At 42.7% G+C, this 17,440-nt stretch overlaps 1 protein-coding gene across 2 annotated transcripts in view; it reads left to right on the plus strand.

Moving 5' to 3' along the window:
• The first annotated feature begins 493 nt into the window (after positions 1-493).
• The window catches only part of MAML2 (mastermind like transcriptional coactivator 2), a 340,384-nt gene continuing 323,437 nt past the window's right edge, over positions 494-17,440 (plus strand). The window contains exon 1 of one of the 2 annotated variants that reach the window (XM_019737545.3): positions 494-2,345. In XM_019737545.3, the coding sequence (XP_019593104.3) occupies positions 1,833-2,345 (513 nt within the window). In that variant the 5' untranslated portion in view covers positions 494-1,832. The remainder of the gene's footprint in view (positions 2,346-17,440) is intronic. The other variant, XM_074335573.2, reaches the window with a different exon arrangement.

The following is a 17,440-nucleotide window of genomic DNA, read 5'->3' on the forward strand; positions in this document are numbered from 1 at the left end:
TCCACCTCCCTACCCCGTGCCCAACACGCACACACACACTCCTACCTACAGTCAGCTCATGAACGTTTCCTCAGTGCTCACCCAGCTCTTGCTAGGGTGCTCAGCGGTGTACTTTACAACATATTGAAAAATGAAAATGATATCCTCAGGGGGGCGTAATGTAGATCTGAAAGGGAAAATACATTCCCTGGCCGGGGATTTCTTAAACATTTACAGCTGATGAAGTAGTTGTGTGGAGGTTGGGGAATTTCCCCAGCCTTCCCCCTTAGCCGAGGCTGAGGCTGAGGCTGAGCTAAGCGCGTAGTGAGACGCGCAGGCTTTGGGATTTACCTCTTCAGCCACTGGGAGGCCCTCTGCGTCCCCCGTCCCTCGGTGCCTGGCTGCAATTACTCACTCGTGCAGTGGCACCAGCCTTCCACCAGGGAGCCTCGGATACGCTCGCCCGCCCGCCCGCCCGCCCCCTCCACCCCCTCCGCCGCCCCCCCCCCCCCCCATCTGCAGCTTGCTGGCTCTCTCTTTCTCCCTCTCTGTCTCACTCTCTCTCTTTCTCTCCCTCTCCTATCGGAGCACAATGAAAGCCTGTGTATCGCCGTGACTCGGGGCAGTGGAGCCAGTGTCAGCAAAGCGGCTAACAACAGACGGGAAAGAGAAAGGAAAATACAAGCTACTTTTTTTTTTTTTTCCATCTATAAAGCGGAGCAATACAAGAGATAGAACCACATTGCTTATTACGAGTCCAGACCCTCAGATCCACTGGCCGGGATGGAATGTACAAAAGTGGACAGAAAAGTGGCTGGATATGACTCGGTGCAATTTGCTGGAAGTTTGTAAGTTTGACCATCGTTTGTAAATTACTCTCGGAAGAGTTTGTCTCTCTTGATACTGTGTTAGAATAGAGCCGGGGGTGAGGAATAGAAACCTAAGCGGGAACGAAAAAAATGTGTTGAAGGATCTCTCTCAGTGGCTAGCGACTTCAGACTGCTTTCATTTAAGACTAGGAAACCTTAGAGGGAATGAGGATTTTACCGGTGATTGGATTAGCTGAAGAAAAAAGAATGATCCAAAAGTCCAGTTACTGACATTGTTAACAATTGAAAAGCTGTCTCCCTCTTTTGGGAGAAGACAACATCCTACAGCCCCCCAAAGAGGAGGAAACACCGGAGCGAAGGGAAAGGGAGGTGAAATTAAAAGCCGAAAGTGTCTCTCTTGATTTTTGTGCGTTTTGAACATTGACTTCAAAAACCTTCTGAAACAGCACTTTTTTTTTTTTTTTTTTTAACCTGAGGAAAAGTAAACGCTGGGGGTTACATAGACCATGGTAGAAATGTGTTTCTCTGCAGAAACATCCTCATAAAGAATTTTCCGAAACAACTAGGTGAGGGGGAGTCCAGCTCTCTATTAATACCTCTCTCAATTCCCTTTGCTGTCTGTTTCTATCTCTGGCTTGACAATCCCAAATTCTTGCTCTAACCCCCAGATCGTGTGTTGACAAAGTACCTAGTGGCTCTTATCAGCTTGGTGGGGGGGGGAAAAACCCACCAACTTTGTCCAACTTCTCCTGAGCTGTCAAATGCCATTAGAGTAAGTTGATCAGGGTTTGTTTCCAACTTACCCTCCTCTGTGGTTGGTTTCTGTTCTTGCTCCTCATCCTCTTTTTACTAACACCCCTCCCCCACACCTTCTCCACTGCTCCCCCCAACCTCTGAAGACCTCTATTCATGTGGCCCTGAACACTGAGCTCACATTGTCAAAAACAGATTTGCTTGCAATAGCCAGCAGTAACCTCCTTCCACCTCACCATCCCAGAGGCAGCAAACATTGTGTCCGCAAAGATGGGGGACACAGCGCCCCCGCAGGCCCCCACAGGAGGGCTAGGGGGGGCCCCTGGGGCGGGGCTCCTCGGAGGGGGCTCAGTCACCCCAAGAGTGCACAGTGCTATCGTGGAGCGCCTCCGGGCTCGGATTGCCGTCTGCCGCCAGCACCACCTGAGCTGTGAAGGACGCTATGAACGTGGTAGGGCAGAGAGCTCAGACCGGGAAAGAGAGAGCACCTTGCAGCTCCTGAGCCTTGTACAGCATGGCCAGGGGGCAAGGAAGACTGGCAAACACACCAAGGCCACTGCCACTGCTGCCACCACTACAGCCCCTCCACCACCCCCTGCTGCCCCTCCTACAGCCTCCCAAGCAGCAGTGACAGCAGCCCCACCGCCCCCACCGGACTATCACCATCACCACCAGCAGCACCTGCTTAACAGTAGCAATAATGGTGGCGCTGGTGGGATCGATGGGGAGCAGCAGCCACCAGCTTCAACCTCCGGGGACCAGAGGAACTCAGCCCTGATTGCGGTAAGGCTCCTGGTTTTCTCATGATTCTCGCTGTGGTCGCGTGGCCTTTTGTGAGGGTAGAGCTTGCTGTGGCCTGATGTGGAGTGGACAGCAGTGCAGAGGGCCAAGATGTCACCTGACTACCCCAAAGGCCATTGGGTATGCTGTTTGTGTGGTTTATACTCTTACTCATCCAGTTCCGCTGGTGCTCATTCATGGGTTTTCCTCCACTTGTAAGGTATTCCTTAAGTGGTAAGAAGGCTGACTTTTCCAGAGGCTCTCTGAGGTCCACAGCTTGTAGAAGAGGTGGCTACAAAGGTGGCTACAGTCTGGCAAGATCTGAGCCGCTGAGGAAGGCCAGGTTTCAAGGATACTCCTGCTTTGGCTATCAAGCTCTAATGAGGCCCAACAAGCCATTCTTGAGCCTGAAGACATTTATCAGTCCAGCTGACCTTTATTAAAACCTTTTTCTTCTTGTCCCATTTACATTCCCCCCTCTGAAGTGGCCCCTTCTGCTTGGGTTAAGAGAACCCAAGTGGTGATTGCCAACACAGAGAAGTTCCTTGAGTATCCCCTCAGTGAAAAAAACAATTTGGAGAGGAATATCTCAAAGACTAGTGAGGGAATATTTTTGAGAGGCCTACTGCCTAATTTCCTAGAGATTCCCCCAGTCCCCTCTCCCATCTACCTTCTTTTCATAGACACTACAGTCAGGTAATGCCATATTACAGCATTCATGAAAGTGGGCAGGCACAAAGAGCTATTTTCACGCTGTCATCCTAGGAAATACTTTGTCTTCACGTATTTCTGGTGACAGGACATCAAACCTGAAAGTTCTGATCAAGTTTCTGACTGGAAGTTCTTCCTCAGAGGCACAGACACGCCCCATCCCAGAGGGAGTATCCCTTGAATCATTGGTTCTCAATGCCAGTCCTGGTCAGGTGACTGCCTGCCGTGTGCTGGAGTCCCCCAAAGCGGCTGGGCCAGTGGCCTCTGGGTAGAAGGTGGAGCCCTGCCTTGGAGCCCTGCCTTGCAGCCCTGCATGCTTCCTCCATTTCTGAGTTCCGTGGGGTTCCTGAAGTCCTGTGTCCACTCATAGCACAGCTCGTTTGCCCAAGTCAGCCCTAACGAAAGTCAGCAACAGGAAATGGCCAGGCAAGCCAAAAAGTACTCAAAAAGCCCAAAGGAAGGAGGGTACTGCGTCGAATTTCTCCAAAGGAATTTGAAAAAGAGATCTCCGGGGAGGACACCCTGCAGACAAGCCCACAGGATGCTTCATTGTGGTTCCCCTTATCCCTGGCCTGGGTCTGTGGTGATAAAGTTTCCAGAAACTGGAGGTGGGCTAAGAGGTGCTGTTCTCCCCCACCACACATACATTTTCCTTGGGATGCCTAGAACTGCAACTTCTTGGCGACGACTCCCGATGAAAAATAACTGCTAACTGGTTAAACTGCCTAGTGTTTGCTGGTTTATCCTTGAATACAATTAACTTGCGGGTTATATTAGAGCTTCAAGGCTTGATTTCCTTTCCCTGCCACCTGCTCTATCCCCACCTCTCCCTGGAATTCCCTAGGAGAGCAATGGGAGTTTGTTTTGTGAAGGAGAGATGCTGAGGTGAAGGAAGGGGGTATAGACTCACTGGAACGGAGAGAAGAATGAGGTTTGTATGCATGTGTGTGTCACTGGCATCTGCAGCCAAAAGTATCTAAATGCCTTGATTGTCCCCAGTAAATTTATAATCTGTCTCCAAGTCTCCTAATAATACGGCTTTGTGTGCTTCACAGTCTCCTGGTAAGTGTTTCTGGGGATGATACAGGGAACGAGGCGCCCAGCCCTTCTCAGTGGAGAAGACTGATTTCTGTCCTGGGTGCCAAGACTGGATGTGGCCTTCGCGTCTTAGCCTCTGCAGGGAAGGTCGCATGTCTGTCTGTTCATGGCCTTGTGCTTTTGGTTTTTGCTCTTATCCAACTTGGAAGTAAGATGAGGCTGCCGTCTTTTACTTGGGGGTTTGAGGATGCAAAATGAAACCAACTTCAGTGGTTATTGTAACTTTACGATGAGCAATATCCATGCTGGAAGGAAGTGAGAGAACAGTGTCTGACCTGTCCCGACTAAAGGCTTATTGCTACAGAAGCCAAAGGTGGCTGCTGTACCTCTGCTGTTCTAAGAGGGAATCTATTTTTTCTTTTCCTCCTAACCACCAACCATCACCTAAACTTCTTCCCTTAGAAGACCACCCTGTCCTAGTGCAGTGATGGTGAGAGGGGGAGTATGAGTTAGGGGTGAAAACAATAGTCCATTTCTAATGTTTGCTGTTCATTGAAAACGTGTAGCATTGCAAAAGGTGATCCACCCCCACCCCCACCACCCCCACACTCCCCGTTTGGTTATTGGAAATTCCCTTCTCCAGCTTGGCTTCTAAATGTGGTGCTTTGTTACTCAGCATGGTACTCAGAGATGGAGATGCAAGTACTGTATTAACCTGATAACATTGTGTCCGAAGGGAGGCCTAGGCATTTGGGAGTGATTCACCAAGCCTGTCATACCTGCAGGTCTCACTTCACTCAGGCTCCTTTTATTTTCTGAAACGCTATTAATTCAAAGGGGCCCTTGCGCAGAATGAGTGTCAGAATTCTTCATAATTGTATTGCTACTGTGTCCATAACCAGATTTACTTTTGTCTGGGTGTGTTGAATGTATCACTTTAATAGTTAATTCGTATGCCATCAGTGGCCATAAACGTCCTTTGGAGAAAGGCAGAGGATATTGATCATCTGAAATCAAATATACACTGTTCTCAGTTGAAAGAAAGCTCTGTATCATGCATACCTGCTACGTAGTACAATGCCTTGTCTATATATAGTCTGCAATACTTGAATGAGGGCAAAAGGAGAACTTTTATTCAATGGGATAGTATTAACTTTGAGGGGTGTTATACTGCAAGAATTATATAATGTCTGAGTTTTCTCAATAGCCCAAGATTCAAGAACAATGCAAGAATAACCTCCAAGCCAGTTCTAATTCTGTCCACCTTGAGAGCCTAATTCTGCAGCCCTTACTCAGCCAGTTTCTTCATTTAGCTCAAGTACAAGTTCAGGGGAAGCCCCCTTGCTGCAGGAACTTCAGGAACGGCCTTTCCGAGGGCCTGGATTGTTGGGCTTTGAGCAGATCTGCATTTCTAACCACTTGGAACAGGCTTCAGGCACTTAAATCATTTTCTGGTGAAGTATGTTTGCATCTCTGAATGAACTGTGAAACTGAATAATTGCTGGTCCCTGCAACAGTATGGTTTAGAGCTTCCGTGGTGCATTATTAATCTTTCCCTTTTGCCTGAGACAAGCTCTCTTTCTGTGGCATAGACTGTGTTGCTAGGATGGATAGATAAGTGGTTCCAAGTCATCTTTGGCTTTAGAGATTATCTTTTCTCTAATGTAGTGTGGAGGAAAGAAAGCAGATCAGACAAGGAGTCTGCATCCTCGGTTCTGGGCCTGCTTGATCACTACCAGCTGGGTGACCTAGGACCAGCTACTTAGCAGTCATCTGTAAAACAGAGAGAACAATAACACTGCCCTGGCTTGTTGAGAGAAGCCAATGATTGTGTTTCCGAACAGGCCTTGGAAAAATAAAGCCCTGCAGAAACGCAAGGCATTATTACTAGTATTACTAATAATAAGCTACTAAACAACACACCATAATACGAGTTTTTTCCAGGAATTAAAAGTATACTTAAGCTTTTGGTTGTCTGTTTTAAATGGTGAAATCGCTTTTATTATAAATTGAGGGACTGGTATTTCAACTCTTCAGTGCTGTCAAGATAAGACTGAGAGATCAGCATAGTTAAGTTCTCCTGAAGGCTGCCCCCCCAAATCCTAGTTAACGTGCGTAATGCTGGGATGCTGTTTAGGGTGTGTGAATGCACGTTTTTTACAGGCCACTGTGTGGACCGGAGCAGCTTCAGAAAGGTGTGGCCACCGGAGCGTCTTTAAGGAATATTAGAAAAGTTGTTTGCACAAATGGCGTGGGAAAGTTAAATATTTTGTCAACAATCGTCTAAAATGTTAATTGTTAGCTTAAGAAAGTCAAACAAGTTAAATCATTGTCAGAGTTCCCTCATTATTTTTAACTGATAATAATCAAGTTTCCAACTGACAATTCAAAATTTGAAAGCTGTACATAGGGGGCTGAGAACAGAAATCATTTATTGGCCAGATCTGGGTGTCTGTAGCTGTCTATGTGATAAATGTCCTCCCCAGGCCAGTGATAGGAGTGTTTACATTATTTATATATGCGGCCATCATTTCCCTAAGAACTGTCCTATTTTTGTTCTGTTTTTCAGAACAAAGTAATAAAGGGAGAGCTTTTCTCTATCCAGGACCATCCTACTACTTCTTTCAAGTAAATACAATTGTAAGGTCTCACAAAAAAGTTCAGGTGGAGAGAGAAGTTGGTACAATCCTTTATCAAAAATTGACAGAAAGCTTGCTTTGACAGCTAAGTGACATTATTATGTCAACCAAGATGTCTTGCTTGTTTAGGTCAGTGTTTATCTATGGAAGTCATCTGCTTTCTTTGAAATAATGTCATTGCTAGGTGTTGTCCATCAAATTTTTCTAAGCCTTAAAGTTTCATACGGTCTGACTTCCCTATTTTTGTAAATACCAAGATAAGCGTGTGTTTTCAAATGCTCTTAGACATAACAATTAAATATGACTAAAAAAGTGGCCATGATGATCTGTTTTTGTTTCTATTGATGTTGTATACATGTTTAGCACTGCTATTTAATCTCAAAAAGCCTAAAAGGAAGTTTGGGGAAAAAGAATCATCCAGTTCTGAAATTCATGGTAGCTAACCCATCCTGAGTGGATTCTGCTGTTTCCTTGTTCTTTAATAGCCCCTTATATCTGTTTGTAGGCAGGGTCATGTTTAATGAAAACAATTCTAAATTCTTTTTTCCTGCATTTTCATGATAATTTCCCTCACACTCTAACAGGCTCTGTGGGAGAAAGATAGAAATACAGCTAACGACATAGCAGGCAAATCAAGACCACATCGATAAAGTAATAGCAAAAGTACTGACTAGGTAGAATGGACAAACACTCTCATAGAAAATGAGAGGGAGGGAGTAATAAATATTTATTGAGCCCTAAAATTTACAAGGCACTTTTATTACACATTTTGTAATGCCTTACCAAAAAAAAAAGTGCATAAGCAACATTTTCCCCATTTTACAAATAGGAAACTGAGACTTAGAGATACAGTAAATGGAAGAATTTAATGCATAGGTTTTATAGTTTAACCTGGGTTTCCTCCTTACTTCGCACCTACTAGCTATATGAGCTTGGGGAAATAATTTTATTCCTTTTGGGCCTCAGTATCTTCATCTGTAAAATAAAGCTAATATTCACTAGCAAAACAGTCAGCATAATGTCCAACGCATCGGTGCTCAAAGCATGAGTACTCTTAGAAGTCGGTGGGAGAGAGATTCAAATCCAGGCCAGGGAGAGCTTTATGGAGAATGTGGGTCAGCAGCAAGGCCCAGGAGAAGGGAGAGAATCCGAAAATGTGGAATGCGGTAGCTGAGTGCGGGTGGGCATGAACGTGAAGTGTTTGGGGCCAGAGAGTGAAGCCTGACAGGCAGTGTGGTTGGGTTTGAGTAGCTGAGGGGACAGGTGAGGTGGGTCGACTTGCTGGAGGGTCTGCAGCTCTGGCAAGAGGAAACTCGGAGGCCCTGGAAAATGGTAGAGCAAGGACGGCTCAGAGGAGTCAGCATCTATGAAGCAATAATAATCCTTCATATACTTGAAGACAAGTATTACATTTCCCCTCCAGCAGCCTCTCCTCACAGTGCATTGCCTAAGTGTTCTGTCTTACCTATCCTCAAGTCCCCTGAGCTGCTTAATGCCTTGCTATTTACACACTTCTCCCATTCACAGTGAGTTATATACAGCAGGACATGGCCTTTGGCATCACAAGGAGATGGTTTTAAAAGCATACTAGCTAGACACAAAAGAGAAACTAAAAGAAGCAGAAGCAACTACACCTCTCTTCTGAGGCTCACTAGGCCTTCAGTGCAAATAAGAATTGTCCTGTGGGTAAAAGTGTATTCTCTTGATATGTAAACTGATCTTCTTAACGAGTGAGTTTGCCTGTTTACTAACTTGGAAAAGGTGTTTTCATTAAAAAAAAAAAAAAAAATCACATGCAATAATTTTTGGGAAACTGTGATTCCAGATGATCGTTGAGAGCTACTTATTTTCTTAGTTGCTTTTAAATGCAGATGTGGTACAGATCTTTTACTTGCCCTAAGGTTTAGTCAGATACCAATTTCTCCTAGTTGGTCCCTGTTCACAGGGCACAGGAAAGGGACCCTGTGGAATAGACGGAAGAGGAGAAAAGCCGACGGCGCCTTCCCTCCCTGATTCAAGGCATGGTACTGGGATGCTGAGCGTACTAGCTAGTGGGCTATCTACCTATGGCTGCCAGCTTCCACCCTCTCCTACACATATCTAAGGATCAGATATGGGAGAATAAAAGCTCTTTCATTTCCTTCTAGAGGGGCCGAAGAGAGAAGTTCAGGTATGCTCCACAGGGCTTGAAGAAGGCTAGAGAGTCGGGCCCTTCCACAACCAATTGCCAAAAAGAATGGCTTTGAAAATGGGCAAAGAACAGAATTTACATGCACTGTGCTCTCCGTGGTCTTAATGCTTTTAGCTAAAGTTCTGAAATCTCATATCAAGATCGTGTAAATGGGTGCTTTTTAGGGTTTGGAGAAATTATCCCTTAATTCAATAAAGGATCGGTGTGCAACTATTCCATGTCATGAGAATTTAGTACCCATGATGAGCAATTTGGTATAGCTTTGCCCTCGTAGTATTTATAGTCTAAAAGGAGTATGGATGGGTTGGAAGTAGAACTGTGGAAGTTGGCTGTTTAAGGCAAGGCAGCATAGCAGTAGAAGCCTGGGGTCAGGAGTGAGACTACCTGGTATCATGCCTCTACCACCTAACAGCTGTGTCTTCTTGGTTAAGTTAATTAACCTCTCCTGCCTCAGGTTCCTCATCTGTGAAATGGAACAATAGTAATGGAACTCACTACTTAGAGCTGTTGAGCAAGTGATGTCATTAATTGCCTGTCACCTAGTAGAGGCTCAATACATTTTAGCTGTTATTATTAATGTGAGAAGTGACATACTCGAGTCAGATTCATGGTTTTCCAAGCCCTGATTCTGTCTCCAGAAGTGTGTCAGGGACATTTTGTAGAAGGACATGGCTTTTCTCTGTACTATTTACTTAAAATGGTTAATGAGGGGATATCATGTGATCCAGTTTCCCTAAATAGTTTAATATGGAGATGTCATCTGGGATGGATTTACATTTCCCTGGAATGGGTTAGTGTCCTTCTTGAGAACAGAACCAATTAATATTTCTTCAATTCTTAGGATTCTAGGACTCCTAATCCTGAACTTGACTAGAGTGAGTCTTTATTTGACTTTACTTCTTCAGCAATAGAGACTGTTTCCTTTCAGTTGCCCAGCGAGTGTGGCATGTGGCTTTGTGGGTAGTAAATGAGAAATTTAAATTGTTTATTGAGAGTTTGGAATCATTAGAACTATTCTGAATAGCCCAAATTTACCTTTTAACTGAATTATTAATTCAGACTAATGAATAATTCTTAAGTGAATCTGGTCACAGAGTCACAAAGAGTTAGAAGTTCCCTGCTGTGGAGATTTAAATTTATGCTCGTGAAAGCCAGGTCCCTGGCTCAAGCTGCTAAGGAATCAGTTAACTCACTGGGACTGCAAATGAACAGGCAACACGAATTTGCCCTCTTCCCAACCCTGACCTGGACATGTTGAAAATTTTATGCCTTGATGTGGTTCTTAGCTTGGAATCGCGTCTTTGCTCAGTACCTTCTAAAGTGTGACTTTCCATAAGAAATACGAGGAAAATTTGCCAAGGCTTCAAAGCAAGTTTTAGTGACGGTAATTCTTAATCAAAAGCACAACATTTCCATGAAGAAGTGACAGGATTAGAGTAAGACTAGTCTTCTTGAGTGGATGATGTTTGGGCCAGGATGGATTTATTGGTTCTAACTCAGAGCAAAAAATGTAGTCAAAAAATTTTTTTGTTAGTTTGTTTATCCCCCACAATTTAAACTTACATCCCCTCTTCCTCTGGAAGGATAATATTCTTAGGAAATGTACAGCTAAACTCATGCTGGATTTCTTTTGTTTTATATTGTTTTTACAGTGTTCCTGCTTCCTGAGTCATTATGACAGGTTCATGCGTTAATATGGAATCATTAACATTGTCGTTTTAGAAATTCTCTTTTGTCAGAAATGTGGCTGAGTTATATTTGTGGATCTTTTCCAACACACTAATAACTCTCACCCACATGAAGCCCAACACCTTGAATTCCTCATTGTACAACAAAGTTCTTTTCAGGTAGTTCTGCCGGATTTGAATAGAAAGTTAATTGCGTCTGGGTATTTTTGTTTTGTTTTCAGAAAAATTTACTTACAGCGAAAGTTTGCTGCAACTGCTAATAACTTACCGGGAGTCTGTTGGATACACAGCATAATCTCTTAGAGTCATGGTAACCAGGGTGCCGAGAAGTGGCTTAATTGAATACAATATGTACTGTACTGTGTCTTTGGAATGACAATTGCCATGTGTAAGTGTGCACTGCTCATTTCTGGAGGTCTCTGGAGTCTAAATTATGTAAAAATAAAAATATTCTGTGGCTAAGAAGCTCAAGAAATGAAGTTTTTTGTATTTGTTGTTCACTTAAGTGGACCAATACTTGCTAAACCGGCTAAGACTTGCACATTTGATTGCCACACTGCATCGTGTAATTTCAGACAGCAGAAGGTATGTGCTAGTAGTTGTAGCCTATTTGGTTGTTTCACAAAAGGGTTGAAAAAGTGCAAAGTACAGACATAAGAGTAAACAGGAAAGAGCAGAGGTCCTCCTGACAGAAACAATAGGCAGAGGCTTTGGTTCAGTCAAGTGTGTGCCCAAGTCCTGTAGTTATTGCACCAAAGAGCGCTTCCTTTTCTCACTTAGAGTCTTTGCATGTGGATCTGTTTGCAGGCCCAGTCCCCTGGAGAGAGATTCTGAGCTGTCTTTGTGCTAAATTAAACATTAGTTTTCTCCTTGGGAACCTGATCTTCCATAGACTAGGCAACTAAGCTCTCTCTCTTTCTGAGAGAGCTTCCAGCTATGCATTTCCCTTAGGAAGAGACCCATTCAGTAGCCTTTTCACCTCTACTATCTGCCTAGCTGGTGTGAGTTTATGTTGCATGGCAATTGTTTTGTCTAACCAGGTCTAGAAGCCCTTAGAGCAAAGACTTGTACTCTAATCCTCGGTATAATGCTGGAGGACCCATGCCGGCTTAGCATGTAATGCATGGAAATGGTCACAGCAGCACCCAGATCACAGAAGAGTTCAACCACCCGTGGGAAGGAGTGTCCTTTGCTCACTTACTGCCACCCAAATTCTGCATGCATAGCAAGGAAAGGGAGTATGTTGCAAAATAGAAGCCATCTCATTTCTAGCCTTTTTTTCTTCTCCAGTCTGCCCATCCCCCAGGAAGCTGGTTCATATTGATCTAAAAATCAGACACTCTTCTATCAATTCATAGAGTTGCATGAGCCCTGAGAGAGAAAACAGACCAAATCCTTAATCATAGATGAAAAAATTAAAGTCCATTTAGAAGAACATACTCCCAGATCCCATTGCAGTGGAGATAGGTCTAGAACTCAAGTTTTCTAACATCTATTCCAGGTTATACAAAATAGTCCTCTTTAGGACTTGCTATAAACCTATAAAAAGAACAGTTGGGGCAATTTGGAATTTTTATTGAAGTTTTGCTAGTAGAAGAAGCATGGAGTTTAGAGCCTATGGTAGATTATTTTTTAAATAATCATGATGTTTCCTTCCATCCCAAATGCCCCTTTGTAATGTGACTTTATCACTTCTCCAAGCAAAAAGTGGATGCTCTTTCTCCCTTTGAATCTTAAGTGGCCTTGTGACTTGTTTTCACCAAGAGTATGTGACAGAAATTACTTTGTGCTACTTCTGAAGATGGGCTTTGAGAAGCTCTCTTGGATTTAAAGTTTAAGAAGTTAAATCATACGTTAAGTGTTCTTACTACAAATTAATAATAATAATAATAATGGCAGGAGAAATCTTTGGGAAGCAATGGATATATTTATGGTCTTGATGGTCGTGATGGTTTCAAGGTGTATACTTATCCCCAAACCTATAGAATTGTATACGTTAAATACATACAACTTTTCATATGTCAATCATACCTCAATAAAGTAGTTTAAAAATAAAAAATAAACAGCCGTCTTGGAACACTGATACCACCATGTAAAGAGCTGGTCTAGCCAACCGAAGGATGAGCACCCACATGCAGAGAACAAAGATGCCCCTGCCTCCAACCAGCACCAACTGCCCACATGAGACTAAGGCCATCTTAGAACAGCCAATCCTCGAACTCAGTGCAGCCATATATAAGTGATCCCAGGAGACATCAGCAGAGGAACCACCAGCCAACCAAGAGGATCATGGGAAATATTACATCATTGTTTCAAGCCACTGAGTTTTGGGGTAATTTATAACTTAGCATAGGTTAACTGATTCAGAACCGGAAAACTTTAGCATGGAAGATGATTCTACCTCTTTAGGTGTGTTACCTCAGGACTGGTTACTTAACATCTTTGAGACTCATGTTCTGCTTTTCATGATAATAGAAACTATCTCAAACGGTTGTGAAGGTTCAGTGAGATAATACATGAAGGAACCTAATATGTTTTCTGACACATGGTAGAACTTAACAAACATTCGTTTCCTTGCTTTCTCCTTTGTCTCTTCTCACTGTATTATGATTCGAGCCCCCACCCCCTTCTGTCATCTCACTTTCACTTCATGTGCATCAATATTCTCATAGGCTTCCCCAGCTCACTGTTCCTCTGAACAACAATTTATTTTTTCCCTCCTGAACGATGGCCTGGTGCTGTCATTCCTCCTAACTACCAAATTTCCAGCATTCTTGTTACGCTCCAGGGAACACATCTGCCTTCGCTAGTCTACCCTTAAAATAGAAAAGGGTTAACCTCATAAAGATGTCACTCCCCTTGTACTCTTATGCTGCCCTTGGGAGAGTCAAACAGCATAGCAAATATATATGGGCAATGTAATTGCATTCGATCTTCTAGGTCACAGAAGACTCTGCGAGCTCGTACAGCATACCGAGGAAAAAGTAAGCATACTCTGTCTGGAAGAGCAGTGTTTCTAAACTCTATCCCCTTTTTTGGTAGCAAGTTATTCTACATCCCTCATTTTTTCCATCTTACGCTTCACAATGAATGAATAAACAAATAAAGAGGAAGTGATACAGTGATACTAGATCATGCTTACTATCCCTATTAGTGATGTAGTACCAGAACGGGAATTGGGTGTTGAAGGTCTTAGTGCTCCCACTGCTACTGACTAGTAGGGCAACTTAGTCAAGTCCTTTTACCTCCCTGGTACCTACTTTCCTTCTTGAAAAACAAGGGGCACTTGGTGAGTGAGTGGCCTGGATCGCTTCTGAGGTCCCTTTTGGGTTGATACACTTTGAATAAGTTCCCTGGTATTTTGCTTTAGTTTTTCCAAATTTCAGTCTCTCTTTAAAAAGTATGTTAGGAGCAATCCAAAGAAGAAAAGGTGATAAGGCTGGCAAAGTTTTGTTTTGGTTTGTAAAGGAAGTACTAGTAAAGAGGGTCTGAAGTAATCTTGGAACAAGGTCCAGCTGTGGTGAAGGGAGAGCATGTAGGCATATTAATTGCTTAACACTCTTTCTAGAAGTAATGAACAAATCACTCTATATCTGACCCTATATGTTTGGGTTTAGGGTTCTGGTCTGAGCAACACAGTTGTAGGGCTAGAGTTTGATTCATTACATTTATTTTTAGTGAGAACACTGATTTTTTTTTTTCCCAGATCCTCTCAACTACACTTGGCAACATTTCTGTGGGTAAAGAAGATTCCCAGTTGAGTACCTCTGTGAAATAGTACATGAAGTATAAAATGTAAAATGAAAGGGAGAATATTCTTGTAGGGCCTTCTTTCCTCAGGAATTGACTAGTGTTTCAGCTCTATATCTCAGTCTCTCCCTCTGTCCTTCTTTTATATACACATAACAATTGAAAAATGCCGATTAATGGATGGGATTTTTTTATATGTGTCATCACTTCATTTTAAAAATATGTTTCTGTGTTAAAGGGGAACTACAAAAGAGTCACTAAGAAATTGGCCTGGAGGAGGGGAATTCAATAATCAGCTGCCTTCTTTTTTTTTTTTCCTCTTATCACTAAAACCCTAAGCAGAGAGTGTAATCACCTATTTCCCAGGGGTTGTCTTAAGCCCTTGGAACTCAGATCTGTTTAGGGATTTAATAAAACTGGAAAAAAGAAATGCACAGGATCTTCTCCAAACAAACCAACAAAGGAAAATTTCCCGAGCAAATATTAAATATAGAGAATTTCTTTGATAGGACAATCCCCTCCTTCCCTATCTCTTGATTTAGTTAGAGCACAGCTCTTCAAACTACATCTTTAGGATTCTTAGAATCTTTGGTGTCTGTGGATCACATCTTGAGCTCCAGGCCAGCCCAGTGCATTTTCTTTCGCAAAGCAAGATGTAACTAGCAGGAAGTCAAAAGGGTCATTTGGTTGTGGTTGTCGTTTTTTTTTGTTTCAAAGGGTAGACACGCTCAGCTTTATTGTCTGTTAGATAAGAGTCATGGAGATGGTGACATTTTTTTCCCCTGTATCTTCTAAACTCCTTAGCTTTTCTTCTGTTAAGATTTTTTTTTTTTTTACATGAAAGTGTCTTGGTATTATGCTATGCAACATGGCTTTTCTCTTGAAAAAAACTAAGATAGGGGAAGTCAAATTTCATTTATTTTCCAGTCATTGAATTGGGTTTTCCTTTTGCTTAGAAAATGTACCCCAAATCTCCATCTCTTTCTCCATATCTCTCTCTCTCCATCTCTCTCTCTCTCTCGCTCTCTCGCTCTCTCGCTCTTTCACACACACACACACTTCATTTACCATGATTATTTTGAGTATGTATAAACACACCTTGGTTACATGGGTGACTTTGCAGAGAAAATAGAAATGAGGAAATGCAGTCAAGAGTATGGGAAAGAAGATCGGTTTTAAAGGAAATAGCTGTAGAAAACAAGAGTCTGCCAAATTGGAAAATCTCGGAAAGAGACCTTTAGGTCACAGTGGTAAATGGGGAGTGGAGGAGACCTCCATTCTTGCTAACTAACAGGGTGACCTTGGAGCTAGTCACTACTCCTTGCCTGCTTCATTTGCCCATCTGCAACCCAAAAGGGTTGGATTCCTCAGCACTTTGCTTGGCTGGATTATTCTTGTCATACAGGATTCAGCTGAAAAATATCACCTCCTTAAAGAGACCTCCCTGCTCCCCTGACTAATGTCCACACACACGATTGATCTCTCTTTCTCCCTCCTCTTCCCCTATCACTTTATCCCATCGCAGAGGTTTTGTTGTCTTCATAACTTTGATCATTATCTGAATTTAGGTTGATTCCTTATTTATTTGTACATTTCCTATCTTTCCCCACTGGAATGTAAGCTTCATGAGACCAGGGACGTTGCAGTCTGGTTTAGCACATGTATCCCCAGCCCCTAGCACTTCCTGGAACATTCTGGATCCACAATAAATATTTGTTGAGTGAATGACCAGATCAGTGGCTTTTAAACTAGAGATGCCTTATGAGTCTTTCAGGAATGGAAGTATGAAAGAGAGGTGGAGAAACATGCGGTGAGCCTGTTGGTGTAGGTGGCGGTAGGTGTCTACCTCCTGTTTAATGATATATTCTCTTTCCTTCTCTCTCTCGCTGTCTCTCTCTCTGTCTCTCTCTCTCTGTCTCTCTGTCTCTCTCTCTATATATATAACAATTTATATATATAATTATATATAAATACATATAATTATGATATATATAATATATATTTTATATATATAAAATATATGTGTGTATATATGTGTGTGTGTATATATGTATACTTAGTTTTTAATTGCACTAAAGCATATATAACTTCATATATAAACACTAGTTTTTAATCATGCTAAAGCATATATATATATTATATATAATATATACAAAGATGTATCTGTTGATATAGATAAGGCTTCATGTAATTAAAAACATGGTTCCGGTCTACAGCACTTTGAAAGCTACAGGGACATGATGATCTCATAAAGAGTCTTCCCAAATTGAACTTCTGTAGCCCAGTCTCTCATGAGTAGAAAACACTGGAAAACACTGGTGCCAGGAAAAGGACGATGGAATAGAACTTCCAAATACTGAGTGCCTATTGCGTACTGGGTCCTGTGTTAGGCCCTTGGGCCACATAGGAGAGACCAAGTTCTTGTTCAATGGAGTTTACATTTTAATTGGGGGGAGGACAGAGTGTAAACAAACAAATAACTGAATGAGATAAATGTCATCAGTGATACAATAATGCACAACTCATTGTTCCTTAATGTGGCTGATTGGAGATTGATTTGGGTCCATTAAAAGGAAGCAAATCTGGGAAGTGGAGATGGTAACCATAAACAGATAGCTGCCCACAGAGCTAGAAGATGGGCTCGTTGGCCAGTGCCTGCTGTGAGCCTGGCAGCTACCTGCACAGTGGTCTCCCCATCCAGGCTGTGTGCTGCTTGGGTCAGTCTGAGCTAAATACTGGTTCTGATGCTTCTAGGCAGGAGGGTGGTCATGTCCACATCATTTTGTTAGAAGACATTGAGTTCTGAGAGTTAAAGAGAAACTGCTGAAAGACACGTTTTGAAGCAAAGAAGAATATCTTCCCTCTTTAGTAATAGAAACAGAAAAGAAAGGATCAGGAAATTAGCATCAGGACCATAAGGAGGTATTGGCATAACAGGCTTTCAGGAGACAGGCAGGAGCAGCAACTGGCATTTGCAAGAATCGTCTAATATCATCTCACATGTACACAATCCATATAGTTCTCACAGAAACCTTATATGTAAATAAGGCAAATGTAGCTTTTCTAAGTTTTGCATATAGG

Source organism: Rhinolophus sinicus, chromosome 14 (assembly GCF_057876585.1).
Source record: "Rhinolophus sinicus isolate RSI-liver-muscle chromosome 14, RSI-T2T, whole genome shotgun sequence".
Taxonomy (NCBI): Eukaryota; Metazoa; Chordata; class Mammalia; order Chiroptera; family Rhinolophidae; genus Rhinolophus; species Rhinolophus sinicus.